The 27,399-nt window shown below is 35.3% G+C and overlaps 1 protein-coding gene across 2 annotated transcripts in view; it reads left to right on the top strand.

The window, feature by feature from the left end:
* Window positions 1-27,399, top strand: part of LOC150100573 (recQ-like DNA helicase Blm) — a 317,833-nt gene that overhangs the window by 274,651 nt on the left and 15,783 nt on the right. For both annotated transcript variants that reach the window (XM_090401345.1, XM_090401343.1), the window contains 3 exons: window positions 4,871-5,088; window positions 24,249-24,567; window positions 25,735-25,963. In XM_090401345.1, the coding sequence (XP_090257471.1) occupies window positions 4,871-5,088; window positions 24,249-24,567; window positions 25,735-25,963 (766 nt within the window). The remainder of the gene's footprint in view (window positions 1-4,870; window positions 5,089-24,248; window positions 24,568-25,734; window positions 25,964-27,399) is intronic.

Here is a 27,399-nt window from a genome sequence, read left to right as displayed (position 1 = left end):
TTTATTCATTTTTCTATTTTTAATTTGTGGAATATCTAAATTTTAATACAGATATCCTACATGAAAAGCATGGATATCCTACAGATATCCTTGCTTTTCATGCTATTGATACCATACACAGAGTTCTTTGGAACCAGACAACGATTCTTCGTTCCACCAAGTTCAAATTTGATCGCCCTTTCCTTGAAATGTGAAACACTACAAAATCATTCAAAACTTAACACCTCTGACTGTATGCCAGTCTGAAAGTTTTAGAAAGTTATTGCTATTAACTGTCCATAATACCTTTTCATTTATTTCATTTAGGCTATTTAATCTGTAGAAACTTTTACAGTTGTTTATTTGAACTCTAATATTGTAATCCTCTAAACTCAGCTACAATTGAAATGTGAACTGGTAAGCACATGCTACATAACTCATAATTCATGTTTTGAATGTAGTTGCTGGTCTTTCTCCCTGACTGCCCATGTTTCATTGGTTGAAATATGTCAGAGTTTTTTTAATAAAATTCTATTTTTTTCCCCTACATGTATAAGTCATATAAGTATCTAGAAATATAAGAGAAAATGTGAAAATAAATATGCTTAGAGAAAATATAAAGCTATTAATGACAGTGATTAAGCATTAAAACATATATGGGCTCCTAACTTGTATAGTTAGACTCTTTTCTTCTGTAATTATGACTTGCCAGTTGCTAGCTTACTTTTGAACAATAGTTAAGTTTCAGTTTGCAAACCCGATTGCCTATGTAAAATCTTGTATAGAAAGAATTTAGAACAAAACTTTTCTATACCGATTTTACTTGGGAAATAAAATCAATATAAAATACTTATAATTTAATTAACATTTAACTCAGTTATGCTGTATTGAATCTGATAAAATATTAGAATAAATTAAGAACCACTGAAATTGTACAAACAAAAAAATAGCTCGCACAGGATTAAAAATGTAGACCTGAGGCTAGTGCAAATCGCGAAGTCAACGAGTTACAGGTTTCCCCCGCCAAAACTCAGCGATAAAGGGGTGGCGGAGAAGACCCCCCCCCTCAAGAAAATCCGGGTGACCCAATCTGAAAGAGTTCCAATGGCGGGACATTAGAAAGGGAAGAATCGAGGGGCTAAATCGCTCTGTTCCTGGCTCTCGCTTCCGGTCTTGCTTCGAGGAGGTTCTTGCGTGTCCAGCCGTTCCAAGGACAGGGAGTCATGTCCCGCCAGCAGAAGTCCGACGATGATAGGAGGTTTGTGACAGCGGTGACGGTCTATTCCAGAAGTCCCACCTCTAAGTTCCTTGACGATCTCCGAGTATGCTGTATCATCGTTGTCGTGAAATAGTGCCCATGTGTGGTTTTAACCGGAAAGTAGAAGAACGTGTTCATGATCTCTAGGATCTTGTATACTGAACTGGCTGACAAGATAGCAAGTAAGATTTATGTAGAACTTTCCTAGATTGTGAAATTTAAGGCAAAGATTGCTGATCCTATAGTTTGTTAGCATAAAGAACAGTAGTGAAGTCGGAAAGCCGTACTTCTAAGTAATTGTGAACTAGTTATTTGCACAGTTCTGAGGATATTTCTGTGTTGAACTGGATTTTTTTTCCCCCTTGCATGTATAGGAAAGACATACAATACCTTTATGCGGTCTTAATGGCGCAGTCGAAAAAAATAAATTTTTAAAGATCAGTGCAAGAGAAATTCAGCAAGATAGACAAGGGAATTGGTTCCAGCCTGAAGCACTTCCTAAACTCTGGACTACGTACACTTGAAAATGGCATAATTACGACCTTGATAGGAGAAGGTGGGTGGTCAAATTATAGCCAGAGAGGATTAAAAGTGATTGAACTAGCTCAAGCAATGACTGCAAACTCGGTATTACAACTGTTAAGGAAAATAAAATATAAAGGTGCAGTTCGAAGGTTTTAGTAATAAATGATTAAATAAATAATAATTAAAAGTAAAAAGTAAAAGAATATTATTAAAAATACTGTGAGAACAAATAAGTCAGAACAGCTGTCAGGCCAGTGAAATTCTTAATCAAAACCACTAATAATAAGCAAATATGGCTTCTAAACAGAGTTATTCTCTGAAGTTCTAAATCATTTTCAGAACTTTTTTTAAAGTTTCAAATGCTGATTTTTTTTTATTTTTATTTTATTTATTTATTTTTTTTTGCATACTTTGTGTATAAAATTATCAGGCTAGTTCTGGTTGACCAGAAGTAACTGCTCCTTCAAGGAAGACAATACAAGTTAGCAGTATCCAGTATTAAGATCAAACTTTGAAAAACTTTTGGGTCACCCCTTGTGAAATGCTGGAGCATTTCACAAGGGGTGACCCAAAAGTTTTTAGCATATATTTCTGCATTATCAGAATCAGCATTAACTGTGGTATCTCTGGAGATGTTTTCCAAGCATAAATCAGAAATATCTATCTTAACTAGAGAAGCAGAATCTTAACCTGGTAGGTTCTTATTTTTTTCAGGCACAACTCATTATAAATGGATAGTAATTGCAATGAAATTGACAAAAGCACAATTCTTCTGTATTCATTCAATTCTGTGAAACTGTAGTATCTTGTTGGTCTGATTGGGCAAGTGGATAATGCTCCAGTACGTAGTTGGTTCAAGACCTCCTGTGTGTATGGACATTTATGAATGTCTTGAGGTGTTCACTGAATTGCACTGCCTGGTGTGAGACTACCATCCTTCCGATTGGAAGTCTGAAGTGACTTGAAAGTTTCATGCTTGGTCTCTAGAGTACGATTTCTGGATTTAACCCCTAGCCCACCCACAGTACTAAATGTTTCATACAACCTTTCACGGATGGAGTTCACATTAAAAAAAAAAAAAAATACTAATTAAGGCAGTTTTCTGGAGACTACCTCACCAGACCACATGTTAGTATACACCATGATTGTTATATACAGGTAACCCTCGTATAATGCGGATGTTAGGTTTCACAGAAATGGCATGTTATATAAATCGCATTATGTAAGACTCAGATCACATAGAAAAGGTAGGGTTATGATCTGAAATCTTTTTTTTTTTTTTTTTTTCATCATCATGCATATCAAGGATTTAGGCCTAGTGTGGCCTGTTCCGACCTTAGAAATTATCGTTGAATTGTTTAAGAGGATGTTCTGGTTTTCTTTTTCCTCATGGCCTGTACTTTAAGGCTTGTTTTGGTAATCTTTCTATTTTCATTCTTTGAACGTGTTCCATCCGTTTATGTTTATATTTTTTAATTTTTCCTATTACTGATTTTTGGTTTAATTCATTCATAATTTCTTCGTTTCTTTTGTGATCAAATAGAGTATACTTTGCAGTTTTTCTCATAAACTTTATTTTTGCTGTTATTAATCTTTGTTTCTCTTTTTGTTTTATTGTCCAGATTTCACTTCCATACAATAAGACGTAGGGCTAATGTATTGTGTAATTTTAGTCTGGTTTGTTTTTGAACTAAGTTTGGTTTAAATATAGAGTTAATTACACCTGTTATTTTTAAATATTTTGCAATTTTTACGTTTATATCTTTTTCATATGTGATCATGCATCCTAGGTAGTTAAATGAATTCACCTGTTCTAAGATCTTGTTATCTATTACTATCTTAGTTCTTGCTGGATCTTGTCCTTTAAAGGCCATATTTTTTTATTTAATTCAGGTAATTCATGTAAGTTAAGAAAACATATAAACTATGAAACAAATACATAGTATAAAATTATAAAAATTAAAAATTGTACGTAAACTTCATTGCACATAATGCATAAATATTTTAGGCAAAATAAAATAAAGTGCATATTTTAATCGTCATAATTGTCTTCAAAACTAACATTTCATAGATGTTCTTTATTTATGACTGGCTGGACGTCGTCATCACTTGAAATCTCTTGGACATCATTTGAACAATTCTCATTGTATACTTCGGCTGGTTTAGTTATCAAAAAATCAGTAATAAGAATTACTTACCACTATGCTGCAATTTTTTATTAAGTTCATAATATGGAGCTAACAAATATCCAATTGTCTCACGAATTTTCCGGAGCAATCCATTGAGGGATCATTATCCATAAAATAACTTCCTAACTTTCTTGCCAATTCCAATCCTTCTGCTAATTTCTTTAAATTGAATTCTTTAACGGATTCATCACAATCAGAATCTTCGGCAGAACTTTCCCCGCCATGTGGTTCGACGTCATCTATTAACTGTGCCTCCTCATTTAAATCTATTTCCCCATGAATTAATTTACTAATTTCGTTTTCAACCATATCGCAAAAGCCCTCTATGTGGCCATTACTATAAAAATTAATTTTTTACATAAAAAAAGCATTACATATTAATTATGTATGTAACTCACCAGAAAATATAGTGCTCAGCTTAAGATTAACACACTTATGATTTTTAATGCACTTTCTCAGCAAAAAAAAGAAGACAATTTTCAACCATAAACACTTTATACGGTAAACAATTGACATACATGCGTGCTAAAGGGTATTTCCCCTAATATAAATTTGCTACTTATAACTACATGACGATATGGGCAGACACAAATTTAAAGAAGATAAACTTTGATTTTTAAGTTGCACGGTGAAAAATGTATGAAAAGTTAAAGGGTTGCTACAATTTGCAGACCGCGTTGTATAAGTACTGCATTATATGAGGGTTACCTATGCACAGTACTGTTCTCTAGTTGCACCTAACTATACAATCTAACCTGCAATCTAAAGTTGTACTGCAACTTGTGATGATCTTTTATACCATGTAATGAAATTGTCTCATCCATCAAATTAAAAATGTTAACTTCTGAAGTATGTTCATATGACTAGTTGTAATAAAATTCGCTACTTTAATAACTGATTTATTCTTTTTTTTTTCTAGGTTCTAATAGTACTAAAGTAATAGCAGCAGGTCATAATAATCTCTCTTTGCATGGACGAGGATTAAATTATCATCGTACAGATGCAGAAAGGTTTGTCAGAAAATTAGTATTAGATGGATTTCTTCAAGAAAACTTAATGATTAACCAGATGGACCATGCTGTATCATATATAAGTCTTGGACGTAGAGCACAATATCTTTTACAAGGAAAAGCTAAGGTGAGTGGAAGCATGATGAGATCTTGGTTTTTTTTCTGCCACTCCAAAAGGTTAAATATATTTCTAGTATGCATTACTAGATACTAGAATATTCTTCTTATCATTTTTCCTTTCATAGGATGCCTTTATAACCTATTTTTAGTTTATTACTTTTTAAACTGTTTAGTCTACCCAAAGGTCACTGAACCAGTAGACACATGCCTTACATTATATCATTACCTTCCTAATAAAAAAAAACAGCAGCTGCTGCCCATCATCCCTTTTCAAACTATAAACAGCATCTGCAAACACACCAAGCCTGCTTCTTATCTTTCTCTTTCAATCCTTCTGCCTCTGTTTCAGCCTTCATCACAAAGTATTCCCAAACAACTACATATTTCAGCTCTTTAAGAAACTGTCAGAACAAACTTCATATTGGCCTTCATCTGCACCTCACATACAGCACTAATGTGCTTAGATTCTTTGACCTCTCATGGATGGAATCAATAATTAAAAAAAAAAAAAAAAAACTAATGTGGATCAGTTCTCTAATATGGAAACAATCTCTTACTGCTTTATGACAAAAAAGCACAGTTCATCATTAATTTGAAAACTTATGTCAGCAGCTCTTAGAATTACTCCCAAAAATTACAAATTGTCTGTGAAGCCACACAGAAAAGCAACAACATTCCCTTATCTTCTCTATGGCACTCTTAGAAATACTCCCTAAAATTATAGATCATCTTTGAAGCTGCACAAAAAAAATAAATAAATAAATAAATAAAAAGCAATCTATTCCTGTATCTTTCCTATGGTAATAGTGCTATGGACAACATTACAATAAAAATAATAAATTTAGTTTAATCCTTTATCCAAGTATATAAGCAAACAACATTTGCGCCTGAAAATATCTTCAGGACTGAGGTAAGGCGGTACATCCCCTGGCAACTCGTAGCAAAGGTGGACCAAGCTCTCATCACTCCTTGTATCAGTATCTCCCATAATGCAAAGCACATTTCCTTGTGGACATGTATACTGCTATGCATTACAGGAAGGGCCACTACCCAGACCGGTTTTGACCTTTAGTGAGGTTTCGTCAGTGGGAGGCAGACCCAGAGTGGTGATGCTAAGGCAGAAGCAATGGAGAGGTCATGTTTACCTATACGAGTTGCCAACCGGTGTACCACCTTATTATTAAATTACTCTGTATTTAGAGAAAGATGTTGGAAATTTATTTTGCACTTGGTTAGACTATAATAAATTTAGTTTAATCCTTTATCCAAGTATAACCAAACAAATGTTGTTTATTATTTTAACAGTATAATAGAACACAGAAACTAAGTAAACAATTAATTTATTAACTTGATGCTGATATTTCGCTGGTATTATAACCAGCATCTTCAGAGCACAAAAACACTCTTTGTCACAATACGCGAGACTAAAACAACGTGGTGTACTTAAACAAAATTGTAGCAGCAACACAAAGACTAGAGTCCTGATTTTGGCGCCCTCTATCTGAAAAAAAAAAAACGCTATCATATATTACTAGAGTCCTAGAAAAGTGCTAGTTTTTATTCATGTTGCTGCTACAATTTTGTTTAAGTACACCATGTTGTTTTAGTCTCGCATATTGTGACAAACAGTGTTTTTGTGCTCTGAAGATGCTGGTTATAATACCAGCGAAATATCAGCATCAAGTTAATAAATTAATTATTTACTTAGTTTCTGTGTTCTATTATACCGTTAAAATAATAAACAACATGTTCGACGAACACATAAGTATAACCAAACAAAGTTTGCGCCTGAAAATATCTTCAAGACTGAGGTAAGGTGGTACATCCTCTGCCAACTCGTAGCAAAGATGGACAGAAAGGTTACAGGAAGGGCCACTACCCAGACCCTTCCTGTAATGCATAGCAGCATACATGTCTGCAAGGAGATGTGCTTTGTTGTGTAGAGGCTTAAGTGCTGTGAGGACATTATGTTGGAGGTTTAATGGATTTTTTACAACACTCAAAAAGATTTAAAATAGAATTTAATATTTCCTATATTTCGTCCTAGTCACTAGGACATCTACGGGGATTACAAAAACAATTAATGTAACATGCACACAAAAACTTACAATACTAAGCCCAACCACGTGGGTGACACTAAAGTCCTATCTAGGTGGAGCGCCCTCTAAGGGCGGTAGTAGGTGGCCTGGAATGTAAGGTGGGACCTCTGGTGATGAGTGTTTCCCAAATCTTCGGAAGCTTAATGCAACCGTATTTGTTAAGATTTGGTTGGTTTCTGAGAGCTGCTGCTGCTTCTAAGAAAAGTCTCTCTTTCTTGAATTTGCTGTGGTGGAGCATGGTGGTTTTCTTCCATGATACTCTGTGGGTGGTGTCCAAAACATGGTCTGCCAAGCCTGAATGGCCATAGTTGTGTTTAACGATGTACGACTTGTGTTTCTCCAGGCGGATGGATGCTGATCTGCCTGTCTGTCCAAAGTACGCAAGCTTACAGGAACAGGGTACTTTGTAAACTCCAGGCAGAGAGAGAGAGGAGGGAGCTGATCTTTCGTAGAACGGATAAGGGTAGCAAGTTTGCAGTAGGGCTTATATGCTGTGTGTAGGTTATACTGTTTTAGTATCTTGGCTATTTTTTCAGATGTGCCACGGATGTAGGGTATGGTGATGGCATTTTTAAAATCTTGTTGACGAGAGGGACGGGGAATGGGGGAGGAATTGATTATTTTTTTGATACTGTGTTCGCTGTAGCCATTGGAGAGGAAAGTTCTGTGTATGTGGTTAAGCTCAGTAGTGAGGGCGGTTCCACTGGAACAAAGATTGTGGGCTCTCTTGGTAAGGGTTTTAATGATGCCATATTGTTGTGAGGGGTGGTGGTGGGAGAGTTTGTGAATGTATCTGCCTGTGTGTGTGGGTTTTCTGTATACAGTGAAGGCAAGTGTATCATTAGGCAGGCGCGTGACTAAGGTGTCTAGGAAATGAAACAATTGTTCTTTTCCTTTTCCATAGTAAACTGGATTCTTGGATGTAGGCTATTGAGATGACCGAGGAAGGAGTCTAACCTGTCTGGGCCATGAGGCCAAATAGAGAACACACATCTACATATCTTAGCCAGATAGAAGGTGTGAGTGGGGCTGAGTCTATGGCTCGTTTTTCGAAATCTTCCATATAGAAATTGGCAAGGGGGGGTGAGAGGGGGGAACCCATGGCGGTTCCCTCTATCTGCGTGTAGATTTTGTTATTCCAAGAGAAATACCCAGAGTTGATGGCAAAGGAAAAGAGATCTAAGATGTCAGAGGGGAAAACGTTTTCTAAGAGAGATAAAGTGTCAGTTAAGGGAATATTGGTAAACAAAGAGGAGATATCAAAGCTTACTAATATGTCTGTATTATTCAAGGTTAAATTTTCTGTGAGGGCTTTAAAGTGGGTCGAGTTTTTTATATAGGAAGCTGAATTTCCAGTGATGGGGGACAGAGAGTTGGCCAGCTGTTTAGACAGTCTGTAACAAGGTGCATTGGTGGCATCTACTATAGGTCTGAGTGGGGAACTGGGTTTGTGGATTTTTGGTAAACCGTATATTCAGGGGGGACGGGAGCGGAAAGGTTTAAGTTTTTTCGTGACGTCAGGGGGCCAGGAGGTTACTTTTTTAAGTAAGATTTTTAATTTCTTAACTTGTGTTTTTGTGGGGGTCGTGTTCTAGCGGGATGTAGGTAGCCGCCCACTGACGAAACCTCACTAAAGGTCAAAACCGGTCTGGGTAGTGGCCCTTCCTGTAATGCACAGCAGTATACATGTCCACAAGGAAATGTGCTTTGCATTATGGGAGATACTGATACAAGGAGTGATGAGAGCTTGGTCCACCTTTGCTACGAGTTGCCAGGGGATGTACTGCCTTACCTCAGTCCTGAAGTATTAAATTCTATTTTAATTCTTTTTGAGTGTTGTAAAAAATCCATTAAACCTCCAACATAAAGAGATGTGCTTTGAATTATGGGAGATACTGAGACAAGGAGTGATGAGAGCTTGGTCCACCTTTGCTACGAGTTGCCAGGGGATGTACCATCTTACCTCAGTCCTGAAGATATTTTTAGGGTCAAACTTTGTTTGCTTATATTTGGATAAAGGATTAAACTAAATTTATTATAGTCTAACCAAGTGCAAAATAAACTTCCAACATCTATCTCTAAATCCATAGTAATTTAATAATAAGGTGGTACACCGGTTGGCAACTTGTATAGGTAAATATGACCTCTCCATTGCTTCTGCCTTAGTATCACCACTCTGGGTCTCCCTCCCACTGACAAGACCTCAATAAAGGTCGAAACCATTTGGGTAGGTGTCCCTTCCTGTAATGCATAGCAGTATACATGTCCACAAGGAGATGTGCTATGCATTATGGAAGATACTGAGACAAGGAGTGATGAGGGCTTGGTCCACCTTTGCTATGAGCTGCCAGGGGATGTACCACCTTACCTCAATCCTGAAGATATTTTCAGGTGCAAGCTTTGTTTGGTTATACTTGGATAAAGGATTAAACTAAATTTATTATAGTCTAACCAAATGCAAAATAAACTTCCAATTACAATTAAAAGTTGTAATTGCTTATGCTTTAGTATCACCACTCTGGGTCTGCCTCCCACTGATGAGACCTCAATAAAGGTCAAAACCGGTTTGGGTAGTTGCCCTTCCTGTAATGCATAGCAGTATACATGTCCGCAAGGAGGTGTGCTTCGCATTATGGGCGATACTGAGACAAGGAGTGATGAGAGCTTGGTCCACCTTTGCTACGAGTTGCCAGGGGATGTACCACCTTACCTCAGTCCTGAAGATATTTTCAGGTGCAAGCTTTGTTTGGTTATACTTGGATAAAGGATTAAACTAAATTTATTATAGTCTAACCAAATGCAAAATAAACTTCCAATTACAATTAAAAGTTATTGATTGGAAAACATGTTACGTAGTGAAGTCCTAAAGAAAGAAAAAAATATCATGTTATATGTAATATTTGCTGTTATAAATGGTCAGCACCATCAGAACAATAATATAATGCATAGAAAAAGAAAACTGATTGTAAAGTGAAGATCACAGATGATATATGAAGGGCATTAATGCTGTCTTATCCAGAAGTTTATCAAGTACCCTGTTCAAGTACCCTATGCTTCTTTTATTTATAAATTTAGTTTAGCTGAAATTTCCATTTAAGATTATAAAGTATAAATTTTGGTAGGTTTCAGCTGTCAAAATCTGTAATTTCTCATCTTAAATAGAATTTGCCAGTTACGTGTGATGAACACCGCTTATAAATGGACAGTAGATTGCCTCTGGGAGATTATATCTACAATTCAGGTGTATGTGATAATGGACAAGTTCATGACCTGAGTCTACCTCAGAAGGAGAAATGATATTGAGAACCAGATGAACCGGTAAAGGCATCTTGGAAACCATTGCACTTTGAGGACAGTCATATGCAACAGTGTGTATTGAAAATTGCAATGTCGAGCAGTGGCCAGAAACGGTTGATCAGTGTGAGTGACAGGCAAAAAATTAACAGGATTGTTAAAATCCAGTGAACATGCTACAGTTGGTCTAATGACTGCTTGGTACATTCATGAGGGGTACATTATATGATGCATGTGTATAATATGCTATTAGTAAAGGGGATACAACGGAAGATGCCCACTGATGAGAATATCATTCCTGTCTGACAAAAGCAGGCAACTTTGAACATTATGGATGTTCATGGCATTCGTGGCAGAGTCCTGTCACCAGTAAATCTAATGAAAGTGCAGGAAATTATCAATCCACATGAGATTATATAGCATATGATCTCATGTATGGAGTGTTTCCAGAACCTTGTGGAGTCCGCACCAGTGCATCCAAGGTCATTCTTTGAAGGCTTGTGATATGGTTCCAAATGCTATTAGGTGAGTGTCCTGATTCCTAAAATCAGAGAAGTCATGTTTATGCCATGAGCACTGAACATAGAATCAGTTAGGAAACCAGAAGAACCATACATAGCAAATTCGGTATTGAAAATTCCTCCAGTGCATCTTATTTCTAAAAATTAAATTAGTTTGTTTTAAAAAAATTATTTTAATATAAATAAAATATGGATTTTAATATAAATGTAATTATGAGAATATAAATCAGACATTTATAAGAATTCATGCAAATATATTTAAGACATTTTAAGAATGATTTAACCATTCTGATCTGAATTTTTGAATTCTAAGCATGGATCTTTATAGATTTTGATCTGATCCGTTATTAACGCTTCTTTTATTTCAAACATATAATAATATTTTTCTATGTGCTTTCTGCTGATGGCAATAGTTATGATAAATATTAGTGTACTATAATGGTTTTCAAATTGTTCTTTTTTGTGTGTGCCAAATGTATATACGAGGGTGGTCTGAATAGTTCTCGGCCTCGACCATAGATGGCTGTAAAATCTCTTGTGGTGAAAAATAGAAATATTTTTCACCTATATCGATTTTACATGGGCCATGAAATATAAATGCATATAATTAAAAGTGCATATAACCTACTGTAATAAATGTTGTAATATAATGTAAGAATAACTGAATGTAAAACCACAAGCAATTGTAACTAAAAAGATCAGACAGGATTAGGCTAGTAAACTGAAGATCAATAACAGTCTCAAAGGTCTCCGAATTTGTGTTTTTTGTCGCCAAAACCTGACATAAGCATGGGTGATTAAGGGTGCTTCCAGTAAATCTGGAAAGTTTTGGAAGGAAGTCCAAGGGACGGCAAATTATATAAAAGGTGGAGATGAGGGGCGAAAGCTCTCTCTTATTTTTTGTTCCTGTGGCAAGCTTTTTGAGGAGGGGAAGAGTTGGGGTTCTGCGAGCAGTAGTTCTGGAGATCGTGGAGAATTAGCTGGCAGAAGAGGCTGTATTTCAAGATATCCTTCCGTGAAATTCTTCGATGAGTGTACCGATCCACTTGTGTGCTGATTTGTAGCAGCCAAAGAAGTTCCTAATATTGACGAAGAAATGCATTACTGTTACAAGGGAGGAAATCGCCAGATGACTACCGTCGGATAGTGCCCGATCACAGCCACAGCGCAAGATTAAGAAAGGAGTCAGCGGAATTCACCCTAAACCCTTTAGGATCCAGGACTGTAATGATATAATGAGCTTGTAAGTAAATTGCTTTATGTTAATAGCCTAGATTGTGTGTACAGACGATAGATGTTGATTCTGTTTAACTAATGGCATAATGTGCTGAAGAGGTCAGAAAGCCGTATGTCAGTTTGAATGTGTATAATAGAATATTGTAATCTTGAATATTGCTTGTGTTATCCAATGCTTAGAACGTGTTGAGTATAATTGTGCCTTATGTAATAAGACAGAGAGTAAGGTTAAGTGTGCTAAAATCCAGCCACGTGTCATGTCAAATAAGTTGAGTGTAAATAATTTCTTTAAGTGAATTGTTTTGATGAATGTGTGGAGAATCAGGCACTTGATATCTCCCATTACTTTTGTATATAAATTGTCTAAGTTAAAATAAACATGTTTGGTTTTGTTAATAGCTTGTGATCTTTGTTAGCCAATGCACTGTCTCATAACAACAAATCGAACCTGTGACCTAAAGTAAAGTAACAGCTACGACTGAGTAATTTGGAGTTTGCTTGAGATAAGAATTGATTTAAGGGTTATTATACATGGTGCTAAATTATTCTCTTGTATGTAAAGGAAAGATAGAAAATTCTTTTACACAATCCTTAATGATGCAGTCGTTAACAAAAATAAATTTTTAAGGATTAAAACATTTGAATTTTATCAATGTAGATTAAGGATTTTGCCCCAGCCAGAGGCTTTTTTTCAGTCTACGATACTAGCACATGTGAGAGCATACTTTATGGCATTGGGGGGGGGGGGGGGGGGTAGTAAGCTAAGTAGATTAGGAAAGGACTAAAGTCAAATAATAATATTATACGTGAGTTAGAGATTAGAGCATATAGGCATTTTGTACAAGCTCAAGCAATCACGAAAATAACGAAGTAAGAGGGGAAAAACATAGCGGAAAAGAGTAAAGTCAAAAACAATATAACGAACTATAAATTACAAAATACATAAATATTACAGGTAATACTATTTGGCATGATTTTTTTTTATTTTTTTATTTTTTTTTTTTTTAAGTTTGTACTTAAGCATCCATGTGAAATTGCAAGTCATTCTCTCAAGTAGTTTATTTTATACAGCTGTCTGAAGCAAAAATGTTGTCTGTATCCATTGAAATAGATAAAATTGAGTATTGTGTGGTTATAAAATTCTTTGTAAAAGAAGGTTTAATGCCAAAAGAAATTCATTCAAAGTTCATAAAAGTTTGTAGGCACTCTTCACCTTCATTTTCAACAATTAAGAAATGGGCTGCTGAGTTTAAACGTGGCCGTACCAGCCTTGAAGATGATCTATGTGAAGGACAAAAAGTGTAACAACACCAGAAATCATTGATCAAGTGCACGATACGGTATTGGATGACCGGGGAGTCAAAGTGCGTGAAATTGCTGAGACTATAGGCGTTTCAAAAAAACGTGTAGGATATATTTTGCATAAAGAATTGCAAATGAAAAAGCTTTGCACAAGATGGGTGTCATGCTTGCTCACAGCAGATCAAAAACACACTCGCATGAAATTCTCTGAACAGTGCTTGGAGCGTTTTAAAGAATAAAACTGATTTTGTGCATTGATTTATTACTGTGGATGAGACTTGGATTCACCATTATACACCAGAATCCAAACAGCAGTCAAAACAGTGGACAGATGCCAGTTGTTCAGTGCCAAAGAAGACATAGTCGGTTCCGTCAGCAGAAAAGGTCATGGCATCTGTATTTTGGGATGGTAAAGGCATTTTGTTTATTAATTATCTTGAAAAAAGTGTAAAACAGTAACTGGGAAATATTATTCGGATCTTTTAATCAGATTAGAAGAAAAAAATCATCTTTCATTAGGACAATGCACCTGCCCATAAAGGTGTTTTGGTAATGGGAAAATTAAGGGATCTGCACTATGAATTGTTGGAACATCCTGTTCCCCAGATTTGGCCCCCTCTGACTTCTTCCCAAAACTAAAACTCTTCCTTGCTGGTCAGCATTTTTCTTCGAATCATTTAGTGATTGCAGCTGTAGAGGGGTATTTTGTAGATCTTACTGAGAACCACTAAAGGAACGCGTAGTGGCGCTGGAGCATCGCTGGCATGAACCAATTAAAAATTTACTGTTTGCAGGGAAGGTGTGTGTATGTGATGGGGGGATTATATTTGAATGTCATGTATCTATTTATGCTACATGAAACCAATGATCAGAAGTTCTTCTGACCATATGCCAAAATTCTGCATCACTGTTGGTCTCTCTATTCTGAGAGACCAACAGTGAAGATTAACGAGAACAGATGTTAGAAGTAAACAGCTGAAATTGGAAAATCTTGAAAGGAATAGAGTTGCTGATAGCAATAAAACAGAGAAAGAGAAATATATATATATATATTTCTTAGGCCTGCTTAGACCTGGATTCTTGGAATTACATTAAAGATTCAAGTACACACCGTGCATTACGATATCAAAACTTAAACAAACACAAGCTAATCAGAAAGTTCAACTTACTCAAGTCAAAACAAGAAAGATCTACTCTAAATAATTGTCATAGCAGACTTAAAAATTTGGTGATTAACAAATCCATCATACGTGCTAAGTCCCGATGAAGAGAAATTCTCGAAAAAGGTCTAAATTTTGTGTTGCACTAAAATGCATTCCTAAAGAACTACTTTTAACTAAGATGGAGAAAGCAGCTTCGCTACTTCCTACCGCAGACGCGAGTTTACTTCGCATAGAAGCAATTCTTGCAATCAACAACGCAAAACCTCCTTCTGATAATATATCCCCTGGTGAGAGACTTGCAATTAAAAATCTACGGATTAACAAGGACATCGTCATCTTAAAAGCTGATAAGGGGAATGCAACTGTAGTTCTAGATAAAACAGACTACCGAGAAAAAATCTTAACATTGTTAGAGTCAGATAGTTATTCGGAAATTGAGAGAGATCCAACAAGAGAAATACACAATAGAACCAATAATCTCCTACAAAAGACCACGGAAATCCCACGAAATACACGGCTTTCCATCCGTTCTTTACACCCACTCATTCCAATGTTATATGGTCTCCCTAAGGTACACAAAGGTACACAAAGAAAACTCCACAGAGACCTATAGTAGACAGCATTGACTCACCCACATACAGGTTATCCAAATATCTGGCGTCATCGTTAAAAGCTTATGCGGGAAAATCTTCTTCTTATATTAAAAACTCAACAGATTTTGTCTCTAAAATAAAGGACTTAAAACTAAAATCTTCTGACATCATGGTGAGCTTTGACGTGGTAGCACTCTTTAACAACATTCCGACACAGGACGTTCTCCATATTTTAAAGAGCAAGATTTCAAATAAAATGTTCTCTCTGCTATCTCACTGTGTAAACTCTGGCTATTTTGAATTCGATGGTAAACTATATAAACAGGTCAAAGGATTAGCTATGGGAAGCCCCCCTCTCTCCTGTATTAGCCAACATTTTTTTCCGAGGATTTTGAACAAAAGGCAATCTCCTCTTTTAGTTTAAAACCAAGAATTTGGCTTAGATATGTGGATGATATTTTCCTCATATGGGAGCATGGTATTGAGAATCTTCACAGGTTTCTCAAACACTTAAACAACCTCCATCAGGATATAAAATTGACAATGGAGATTGAAGAAAATAGTTCCATTTGTTTCCTAGATGTTAAACTCACCAAGACGCCTGAATCAATAAAAGTCTCTATATTTAGAAAGCCAACACACACGGACAGATATTTGCATGCGTCCTCACATCACCATCTAGCGCAAAAGTTGGGTATTATATCAACTCTTGCGAATCATGCAAGATCTGTACTGTCAAATGAAGAAGAACTAAAAAAAGAACTACAGCATCTTAAATGGACCTTGAAAAACAATGGCTACTCTTTAAAAAGTATTAACAACCAATTATCCCACCATCAGCATAGCAACGTAGAGACACAGGACGACTCCAAAGGTCATATCGTCTTGCCATATATCAGCACACTATCCAAAAAGCTGAGTAGAATCCTAAAGAAGTTTAACATACAAACGTGCTTCTTGACTCTGCCAAAAATAAGATCACGTTTCAACAACTATAAACAATCTCAAAACCTTCTACAATTTCCAGGTGTATACAAGGTCACATGTGAGTGTGGAAAGCCTTACTATGGGCAAACGGAGAAATCTATCCTACTGCGTCTCGAGGAGCACCAGAGAGACATTGCTTATACGAGAACCAGAGCAACTGCTCTGTTGGGCCATGTCCTGTTTTCAATAAACACGAACAACGAAAGCCGCCAACATGAGATAAATTGGACATCAACTTCAAACCTACACATTTGCCATGATGAGGTGAAACATCGCATTGTGGAGTCAAAAGAAATCACCTTAGACCCGCTTCATATGAACAATAATCTCAGCTATAATATGCCTGACTCTTTCAGCTCTACTATCAGATACTGGAGATCGCGTGGTTCCACACGCGCACAAGTGTACAACAATAGAACTTTAACACCGACTATAGCTCAAGTTCATAATAACTGTAATTCACAGTCGAATATTATGACTTTATAATTGTATAGCTTTAGAGTGTCTCAATGTTATTTTCAGTGTCTTTTAATATCTTTCTATGTTCTTAACACCTGATGAAGTCAATCACGACGAAACGTGTTGCGTTTTCAAATAAATCTCATTTTGTTATAATTCTCGGGTTTTAAGTCAGTTAATATTAAAAATGAATATATATATATATATATATATATAGAGAGAGAGAGAGAGAGAGAGAGAGAGAGAGAGAGAGATGTTTACAGCAAGAAGAATTTTTATGAGAAAAAATCCATATGAAGAAATAGTTGCTTTAAGTGAAAAAAAGGAACTTAAGAGTACATAAAAAAAAGTTCAAAGTATTTGTATTTGAAATTCAGATGAAAAGTAGAGGAAACATTTTATTGCAAGTATTTGAAACAAACATACCTTTTCTGTGGTACTCCTGCTAATTTAACATGTTGACTGCTATTAGGCTAATGTGTAAACTTGCCATTGGTGCCAATATGCTGATATTTTGCAAATATAATACAAGATAACTCATAGTTGACAGTCTATATTAGGATGCCATCTATGAGTTATCTCATATTCAGCAGTCAATATGTTAAGCATATTAAAATAAAGTCATTAATGTTATGTGAACTTAGTAAAAGTTGAAGAAAGACCTTTGGTTGACATATGCAAATTTATTTTAAACAAAGTGAAAGAAAGAATCTGAATTTTGTGTGAAGATTTCCCTTGTATCAATACCCAAAATTTTACGTTTTTCCAAACTTATAACTATAAAGAGATTTATTATTCCAGATATCAAAAGGAAAGTGTTACATGACTGCATTCTGTTTTCTTTTAAAGAGTACAAGGAAGGTTTGTTATTCTAGATTTTAAAACAGGAAAGTAATCATGTTATGTGTGAAGTATTCTGTTTTTGTTTAAAGTACAGAAATAAGAGATTTTCTTATTTTGAAATGAACAAGAGACTATGCAATTCAACTGTAAGATATGCAACTAAGAAGCTTCCTTGAATAATGGGATATTTATTTGACTACTAAAATTTTCAACTATTGCAAAGGAAATACCTGACAAGTTTCGACTGTAAATTTTAAAGCTTATAAGCATATATTTCATTACAAGTGGCATAATGAAAATACTAGCTACATGAGAGATGTATTGGCCAATGCCAATATTAATGTAATCAATGTTGATTACATTAATATTGATGTCATAGGAGTCATTAATCATTATGATTACTGAACTACTTTAATTAATTTTGTATGCTATTATTTGTGACTTATTAGAGCTTATTTATTTTTTAAATAAATATCCTCATACAGCATTCAAAAATTAAAACTATCATGTGTGCATTTATATATTGAAAAAAAAATAAAGTTAATAGACAAATTTGACATTGACATACAAAATACAAAAGCCCATGAGGAGTTTGAAATGAAGCTAAAGAAAAATATAGATAATAGTAATTTGGAGAATATCAGGAATGATCACAGAGAATAGATTAAAAAGAAAATGTGTGTGTGGGGGGGGGGGGTCCGTAATGGTATGCAGTACGTGTTTTAGATTAAGCTGAGAGAGGGGTTTTGGGGCAATAGCAACAGTGGGAACTTGGACTAGTCGTTGAAAAGAGAAAAAAATTATAGCAGAAATTACGTGCAATAAATTCGCTTCAAGAAGAAAATGAACTTAAGGTTTAATATAATATTTTTAAATAGAAAAGCTGAAACTAAGAAGGAGAAATCTCAGTGATTTGAAGAATTATTACCACTTTGAAGGCAGAGCAAGTTACAGACTAGTATAACAGTAGCAGTGTTGTGTCCCATTTTATGATTTTTATTCTATCTAGTTATTTCCCCTATATCTATGTTCAACTATTATCTATGCACGAGATATCACCAAAATTTTTACTAATACTTAAGTTAATTCTCCCCTTAGTATCCCTAATATTTGTATTATGCTGCGCCTTTTGGGACATTTAGTTTAAGATATTATATACAAAAACAAGGAGAAAGAACTAAAATATGTCTGAAAGTGAAACTATGTTGCAGTCGTGACACTTTATCTCGTTTCTTAACACATTAATTTCCCGCGTGATTAGGTTCATAATTTTTCAAATGGTGTATTGGACAGCAATTTCAGACAACTGTTTTATCATTGGACAAAAAGGTTTATTAAATTCCTTAACATGGTACAATTCAAATTTTAGTTATTACTCAATTCAATGCTATACTAAATATTTACAAACTGAGATTAGCTTATCATAAGTATTTAAGCTATGATCCTATAATGGGTATTACGATCATGCCGCCATACACATTCAACACATAACTTCATATGACATGGACGTATAGGATTAATTTACACTATTTAACTATCCAAACTTAAGTAGCTTAACTAAACCATTTACTGCACTAACACATAACTATGACATTTAAACTTTCTTATACAATATAATGGACATGCAAAATTCTCAGGACACTTAATTACTCATATAACATTAACACTAGCCAGCTTACTTTCAATATATTCTGTCAGATACTAAAGTCCTAGTATTGTTTTCTTGGTCACTTCAACAGTTCAGTATTAGAATAATGATAACTAATACAGACAAATCTTAGTTAACATGAGATATAATTTACAGTACCTTTCTTTCCTGAGTTTTCCTTCTGGGCCTCTATCTTTTTTCTGATTGAAGTATCCTGGTATAACTTCTCCGATAATCTGCTTCTCCTATGTTCCCTTTTGAATTGAACTATGCCTACTCAGTCTTTACCTTTCGTTATTCAGGATACACTTTGAATCATCTATATGACGGCTGTGCAACTCGCGACGTGGACATCTATTTCTTTACTTCTTTCCCTTTCTCGTAGTTGACACTGGAGTTGAAACACAAAGAATATGCTTTCTTTTCTTTGACTATATGGCATTCCTCACTTCTTACATAGGAAGTACGGAATCGAAATCCCGCTCACTTTCGTTTCCGTGTTGTGACAACAGAGATATAACCCCTATCTCACCACTCAGGAAAACACCGTGAAATCCATACAAAAGAGCTCGCGAAGAACTCTCCTGGAACAAAACCAAAAGCCAAAAAGAGTCCCTCTGAATGCCCTCGTGGAGGGGGTTCCTAACCCTTTTATACCCTCTCTCCTAATGGCACCTTCTCTAACTTCTTTTCTCCGCCCCCCCCCCCCCTCCTTGACTTGACTTTACCGACCATAGGCGATTTTTCTGTTGTTTTTCTTGTGCTAGCCTCTAACTTAATCCCCTTTCCAAAATTTCACTATGAATTCACTTAATATTTAATTCTCTAGCCTCTCACATATCATCTCTTATGACTAATCCTTTTCTGCCTTATTTAGTTAAATTTTCTCTTTTATATCATATTACAACATTAATATATTCTTTCTTTTTGTTAGTTAGTTCAACCAAACACCTTTATGTTTTATATATTTTATTGGATGCAAGAATATTTCTTTTTCTTTTAAATAATTCATCTATTATCTTTTATGCAGTTTTTTTTTTTTATTATTTATTTATTCTTCATGTTACACCATGATAGCTGAGAATTCTACATTCTTGAGATATCAGGTGTAACAGCAGTAATGCAGTATTATATGAAGCATTTCTGGAGAAGCTTTGGCAAAAGTTATAGACATTAGCAAGATTTGGCTAACAGCAGATTATTATTATTATTAGTATTTCGGGCGACTCCAGGAGTCCTTAGACTCATCGAGGGAGGCCCCAAACATCATGTCCACACAATTATGCGATTACATTCTCACAGTATCTATCATACCTTGTCTTGAACTCGTTCACCGTCATAACACCCACAACAAACTCTGGCAGCTTATTCCACTCATTTACCACTCTAAAAGTAAAGACCCCAGCTCTAACACCCCTGCTAACCACACTCTTGCCCAACTTCCATAGGTGTCCCCTAGTTCTCCCACCACCAGTCCTGATCTCAAAAATATCCTCTGAATTAATCCTATAGAATCCCTTTAGCAATTTGAATGTCTCAATCATATCTCCCCTCCTCCGCCTATCAACTAGTTTCTGCAACCCACAAATCTTCAACCTGTTCTCATATGGTTCATTCCATAGACCTGTTATCATCTTAGTCACTCGCCTCTGGATCCTCTCCACCTCCTCCCCATCAAGAAGGAACCGAGGTGACCAAATCTGGGCACAGTAATCGAGATGAGGTCTTATTAAGGCTCGATACAGAGGTACAATAACTTGCTTGTCTCTGCTCGTCAAGGTATTTTTCAACAACCAAGTGAGTTGATGAGCTGATTTAGCTACTTTTGCAGTGTGCCCCCTAAACTTCATCTCCTTATCCACCAACACTCCCAAGTCCCTGGCCTCATCGATCTCTTGGAGTACAGTTCCACCAATGTGGTATACTGCTGCTAATCTTTTCACCCCAAAATGCATAACCTTACATTTTGTCACATTAAATTGACATCCATTCTCCTTAGCCCAGAACTCCAATCTATCTAAGTCATCCTGCAAGACTTTGACATCTTCTGCATTCACTATTGCCCTACCCAACTTTGCATCATCAGCGAACAAATGAATTGTTCCACTTAGATCCTTCCCTATATCGTTAATTAACAGATTAAACAGCAGTGGTCCAAGAACAGAACCCTGCGGCACACTACTAGTCAGTCACAGATCGTCTTTTGAACTCTACTCCTGAATAAACTACTCTTTGATATCTCTCCATCAACCAACCACCTATCCATCTCACCAACTTTATATCCATTCCCATATGTTGTAGTTTACGGATTAGTATTCCATGTGGTATCCTGTCAAATGCCTTTGCCAGGTCCAGCAGTATCACTGTAAATCCATTTCCCTTATCCAGTTCAGCCGTCACCTTGTTATAAAACTTGAGCAAGTTACTGAAGCATGATCTACCCTTCACAAAGCCATGCTGTACCCTGTACAGTATCTCGTTTTCATCAATCCATTCCTGTATTTTTCCCTTGACTACTTTCTCTAAGACCTTGACAACGACTCCGGATATGCTGATCGGTCGGTAATTTGCAACCGTAGTCTTGGATCCTCCTTTATACAGTGAAACTATTTTCCCCTCTTTCCACACCTTCGGAACTAAGCCAGACCTGAGACTCAGATTAAACAACATGGTCAAGGGCATTGATAATTCTTTAGCCGCTTCACGCAAGACCCGTGCCGGTATACCATCCAATCCCACAGATGTGTTCACATTAAGGTTCTATAATGAACTAGTCACCTCCACTTCATTCATCACTATTCCCGTATAAACTAATGGTTCCTTCACTTTTTCAATGTCACCACCTGGATGATATGCTTTTGCAAAGTGCGCGCTCAGTAACTCCACTATATCGACTGATTCAGTGACCTCCTTACCATCGTCATTCCTTAAAATCATTTTGCCGTGTACAGTTTTTTTCTTGCTTGCAACATATTGAAAGAACTGTTTTGGATTCTCTTTTGCTTGCAAAGCTAGTTTCCTTTCATAATCCGCTTTTGCTTTTTTTACCACACTCGTTACCTTTCTGGCCTGCACTTTATACCGTTCGTGTGCCTGCAGGTCACCCCTTTCTTTAAATTCCCTCCACAGTTGTTTCTTTTTTTGCAGCTCAAGCTTAATGGTGTTATTCATCCATTTAACCCCTACTTGTTTTACTATTGGGACCCTAGGTATACAATCAGCCATTACCTCCTGTAAATGCTCCTTGACCACTTCCCATGCTCTATCGATGTCCAGCCCTTGCAGTTGTACATGCCATGCCACTGATCCAAGCAATCTCCTAAGCTTGTCATACTTGCCAGCATGGTAATTCCACATATACCCTGTCTTAATCGAAAATTCCACACCTTTAGCCACCTCCCAGGTCAAGACCTTATGATCACTCTCACCAATAGGTGGCAACATGGTCATATTCATTAGTCAAATTCTCAGATGCTATTACCAGGTCAAGCACTCTCACACCCCTAGTATTTTCAATTACATGCTGTCTCAGATAGTTATCCCTTAATAATTGAATAAAATCCTTTTCCTTCCTCACATGTGTCTTCTCCTCCTTCCAATCAATGTTACCATAGTTGAAACCCCCCATAATAATTACCCTCCTTCCACTCATTTCATCAATTTCCCTATGCATACTATCTCCACCATCTATTCCGTCACCTGGTCTATAGCAGCACCCAACTGTATATTTTATTCTGCCACTCTCAATCTCACACCAGATAGCCCCAAATGAGCAAATCACCTCAAATGAGATGACATAGTTATGGAGATAGAATGTGCTGGATTTAGTATTTTCATGTAGGATAGAGTAAACTGAATGGGGGGGGGGGTATTCATCTGCTATAATAGCAGATGAATTGCAGCCAACAGGAGTAGGAGTCAGTCAGGTAGGTGGCAGTTCTTTTGAGTCAGTGCAGTGTGAGATCAAGACCAGTAGGACAAAATATAAACTTGGTTGCTTCTATAGGCCAGGGGAGCGCCAGAGATGATGTGGAAGACATGCATCAGTAGATTTGTAGAATGAGTACCAGTTGAGTAATTATTATGGGGAACTTCAGGGACATAGATTGGAAGAAGGAAATTTCACATGGCAGGAGAAAATGGAATTTATACATACTTATTGAGAGATAATTACTTTAAGCAGAATGGGATGTAGGGCTCTATACAACGGTGTTGGATCTCTTTTTTTTTTTTTTTTTTTTTTTTGCATATGTTTCCAAATTTGGTGATGAAAGCTTTCATAATTTTATATGTTCAGTATGTTGCTATACATCTATAAAATAGTTTTAGTTATTCTCTTTTAGTTATTACTATTCTCTCCATTCAGTTCTAATGTATGCACTGATATTTGTAGAGACTTTTTCATTTCTGCAGTACTTGAGGATCATACATCATATCATGAGATCTTTGGCCACTACATAAACAAAGAATGATAACAGGCTAAAGGATAGAAGGTGTTACAGTAACATCACAACTTAGATAGCTTCTGAGTTTTTGATTGTAGGGATTTTGCATTATTTGTGCAAAATAAAATTTTGATAATAATAATAGGTAGAATGATGTTGTGCCTTATTCCACATTAGGTTTTGTAATTTCATATTTGATTACATTAAGCAGAAACTATTATGCACTATATGCTCAGTTAGAATGATGAGTTATTGTGACAAGACAAGTATAATACAATCACAAGCATGGAAAGTTGCATGAGTCATAAAAAATCATTTAAATTGAGAGTATAGTAAAAATTCTGAATAATTGCCCTAGGTTTAAGTAAACTTTTGCTTTGGTCAGATTTTTGTAATGTATATTTTCTAATTTTATAAACTTATTATTGTGAAATTGGGCTATATTTTCATTTTGTTTCTGCTGAGGCATGAAACCATAGTGTACATTTTATTATCTAAAAATAAATCCTTTGTATAATTTAAATACTCTGCTTCTGCACATGTGTTATGTTTATTTTATTTTTATTTTTTTCTTTAGGTTATTTTCCATTTAAGAAAAGACCATAAAAATATGCAATCATTCCAGCCAGTTACTGGTGTAGAAGAAAATTCAGAGATACAAAAACTCATCAGTAAATGCTATGATGAACTAATAACAGTAAGCAAGGCTCTTGCTTCGGAACGTAACATGCATTATACAAATGTTATTAATATAGAAGCATTACGACAGATGTCTAGGGATTTCCCTGTTACAGAGCAAGAAATGCTACAAATTCCTCACATCACACGAGTTGTGTATGAAAAATATGGCTCTCATTTCTTAGAAGTTACCCAAAGATATGGAGCAGAAAGACTAGGTATGTTTCTTAAATGGACACTGATCATAAAATGATGATTTTGAATTTAATAGTTTGACCTAGCACCATCTAGGTCATGAAATCTAGTCAGAGATGGAAAGATATTTAATGTTCTTGGAACAGAAAGACTTTTAATCGAATTATTCCGATTTTGTGACCATATGTTTATTAAAAAATACTGTTTTTTAAAACTAAACAAGTACTAAAGAAGGACTTTTGTTTTATATGCTCATGAAATGACTTGAATTGAGCTATGCAAATGAAAAGCTGTAGTACGTGATATTTGTTTTGGTGTGTGATAGATAATAGATTATTTCTGAGAAATGTAACACATGCTAGGAAATAAAGTGAAACATTCATTAATATAGGATATTTCACATATTGAAATAATTATTTAATAGTTATTACTTTTAAGAAAAGTGAACTTTAAAAAAAATCAACTCTGTCATTTAATACTTCATCTGCTCCTAGGTATATGGATTATCAAAAATACATAAACTAAGTGCCCATAGTGGATGGCATAAATTATCTTTCCTACAGATTAGCTAATTATTTAGCCAATCGTTCACTCTTGTCTCTCATTTGTCACACTCTCAAACATAAGAAAACTTCATCCATTTTTAATTCACCATCTAGAACTGTACTTGAAACTTAATATTGTATGGTAACTAACATTGCATTGCTCCTCAGAAAAATCATCCTTAAAAATGGCACCCTATTCACATGGGTGGATAAAATACACAAAAAGCACTACCACATACTTTATTGTGGTAGCATTTTGAGCAAACTGCAATCTCTACAAAATTAACTGAACAATGAATTTCCTTCTCTCTCTCTCTCCTTAATCAACAGCAGCTCCAACACACACACTATTAGTATTAGAATTAAATATTAAACTGATGCTTTTTTTTTTTATTTTATTTTATTTTTATTTTTTATACTGTGTAATTTTGCCATCAACAAGAAGCTGAAGAGATGATAAATCCAGACAAGTTAGATCAAAAATAATTCATGCAGTTTTGAAAATTGATAGATGATTGTTAGTTCATCCTGATTAAAATACTAAAAGTCCGGTAATATGCTACAAAATAAAGTTAACTTGTGCTAAATTAATTGTATTATTTCACTTCATAGTTAAATATTTGTTTTTTTTTTTTTTTTTTCCAGTTTTAGAAGCACAGAAAGACCAAGAAAATTCACATATATTGTCTTGTGAAGAAGATGAATTGTGGCAAGATAATGCAGAGAAAATAAACAACAATCAGGGTATCAAAAGAAAACGTTCATTTGGAGGGAACACTGTTAAACGATTCAAGAAAAACATTAGAGGAAAATATAGAAGTACAAAATGGAGAAAGAATAAAGCTAAAGCTGCTGCTCCAAGCACATCAGCTGGGTATATGTTATATATTCGCATTATAATTTTTTTTTCTGTATTTTATATTTTTGATGCCTTTTATAATATTACAATAAAGTCTAGTGAGCTCCACTATAGAAACATTTTAAGAAAAGGGCAAGTCTAATAATGATAAGTATCTTCTAGATATCTTGACAAGAAAAGTTTGATGTGCTGCATATAGTGTCATGTTCAGATTGATCTAAGATACTTTACTCAGGAGTTGAAATAGAAAGTGATTATCATCTAATTATAAGAAGGATAAAAATTAGCATCACACTGAAAAAGAAAAATCCATACAGAAGTTTGGACAATAATCAGAGTTAAACAACTTTCAAACAGGAAGATGCAAATATACTTATATTATTATGAAAAAAAGTGAAGGAGTCTATGTGTTTTGGTTGTTATCTGAAGACAACAAGCCATATTAATTGAATATTTACCTCTGAGGGAAACACAGATTGTTTCAGCTAGAGAAGCATTCTTTCTTTTAAGCTAAAGATGCTGTTCCAAGCGCACATCAGCTGGGTATATGTTATATATATATTTGCATTATAATTTTTTGCCATTCAGTATTTTCGTATATTCAGTATATATCAGTATTTTCCCTCTAGTGAAGAATTTATGGAGACAGAAGCACGTGTTTACTCCAACACGTGTTTTTGTCTCTATAAATTCTTCATCTAGGGAAGCATAATGAAGTTGTCTACCAAAATTCACTGAATTCATGAAAATGTAATTCGTTCATATGTTGAAATTATGTATGTGACCAGACACAGGAAGATAAACTATAAAAGTAGAAATCATATAAAAGTTTCTACCTAGAAATCAGCATGTTCCCTTGGAGAATATAAAATATATAAGAAAGTTAATTATTACTTTCAAGATTTCATGGCATATCACAAAAGGTGAAAGAAACGAGCCCATTGTTATCGGTATTTTCCCTCTAGTTACTGAGACATTCTGAAAGTTAGAGCAATTACATTTCATTAACTTTCAAGTTTGTGTTTCTGCCTGTGTGTCCTACACACAAGGCAGAAATGAGCAGCAGCATGAAATGTTCAAGGTACTGTCTTTATGCCTTGACTACACTCTGTGCACATTCAAGTGTGCATGGTTTTATTGTTGTATATGGCTTAGGATTAGTCTCCTGCAAATAGCTGTGCTTTGGATGCATGAAAAGGAGCATTATTGTATAAAGCATAATAATGCTTATTCTTTTAGAATAATCTTTTTCCTCTGAAACAACATCTTTTTTAAGATTGTGGCATTTTTCATCTTACTGGGTATAAAGGGTGTTGAATACATGGAATGCATTTTCTTTATTGATTTATAAATGTTGCTTTGGCATTTTTTTTTTTTTTTTTTACTTGATCTGGTATACTTCTGGTATGGATAAGTATAGATAATGAGTGAATTTTTTCTTGAGGAGCACA

The sequence above is a fragment of the Typopeltis vanoorti genome, chromosome 12, assembly GCF_054136105.1.
Source record: "Typopeltis vanoorti isolate ZY-2024b chromosome 12, IOZ_Tvanoo_1.0, whole genome shotgun sequence".
Taxonomy (NCBI): Eukaryota; Metazoa; Arthropoda; class Arachnida; order Uropygi; family Thelyphonidae; genus Typopeltis; species Typopeltis vanoorti.
The sequence above is the reverse complement of the archived record's forward strand: the minus strand, read 5'-3'. Positions and strand labels throughout refer to the sequence as shown.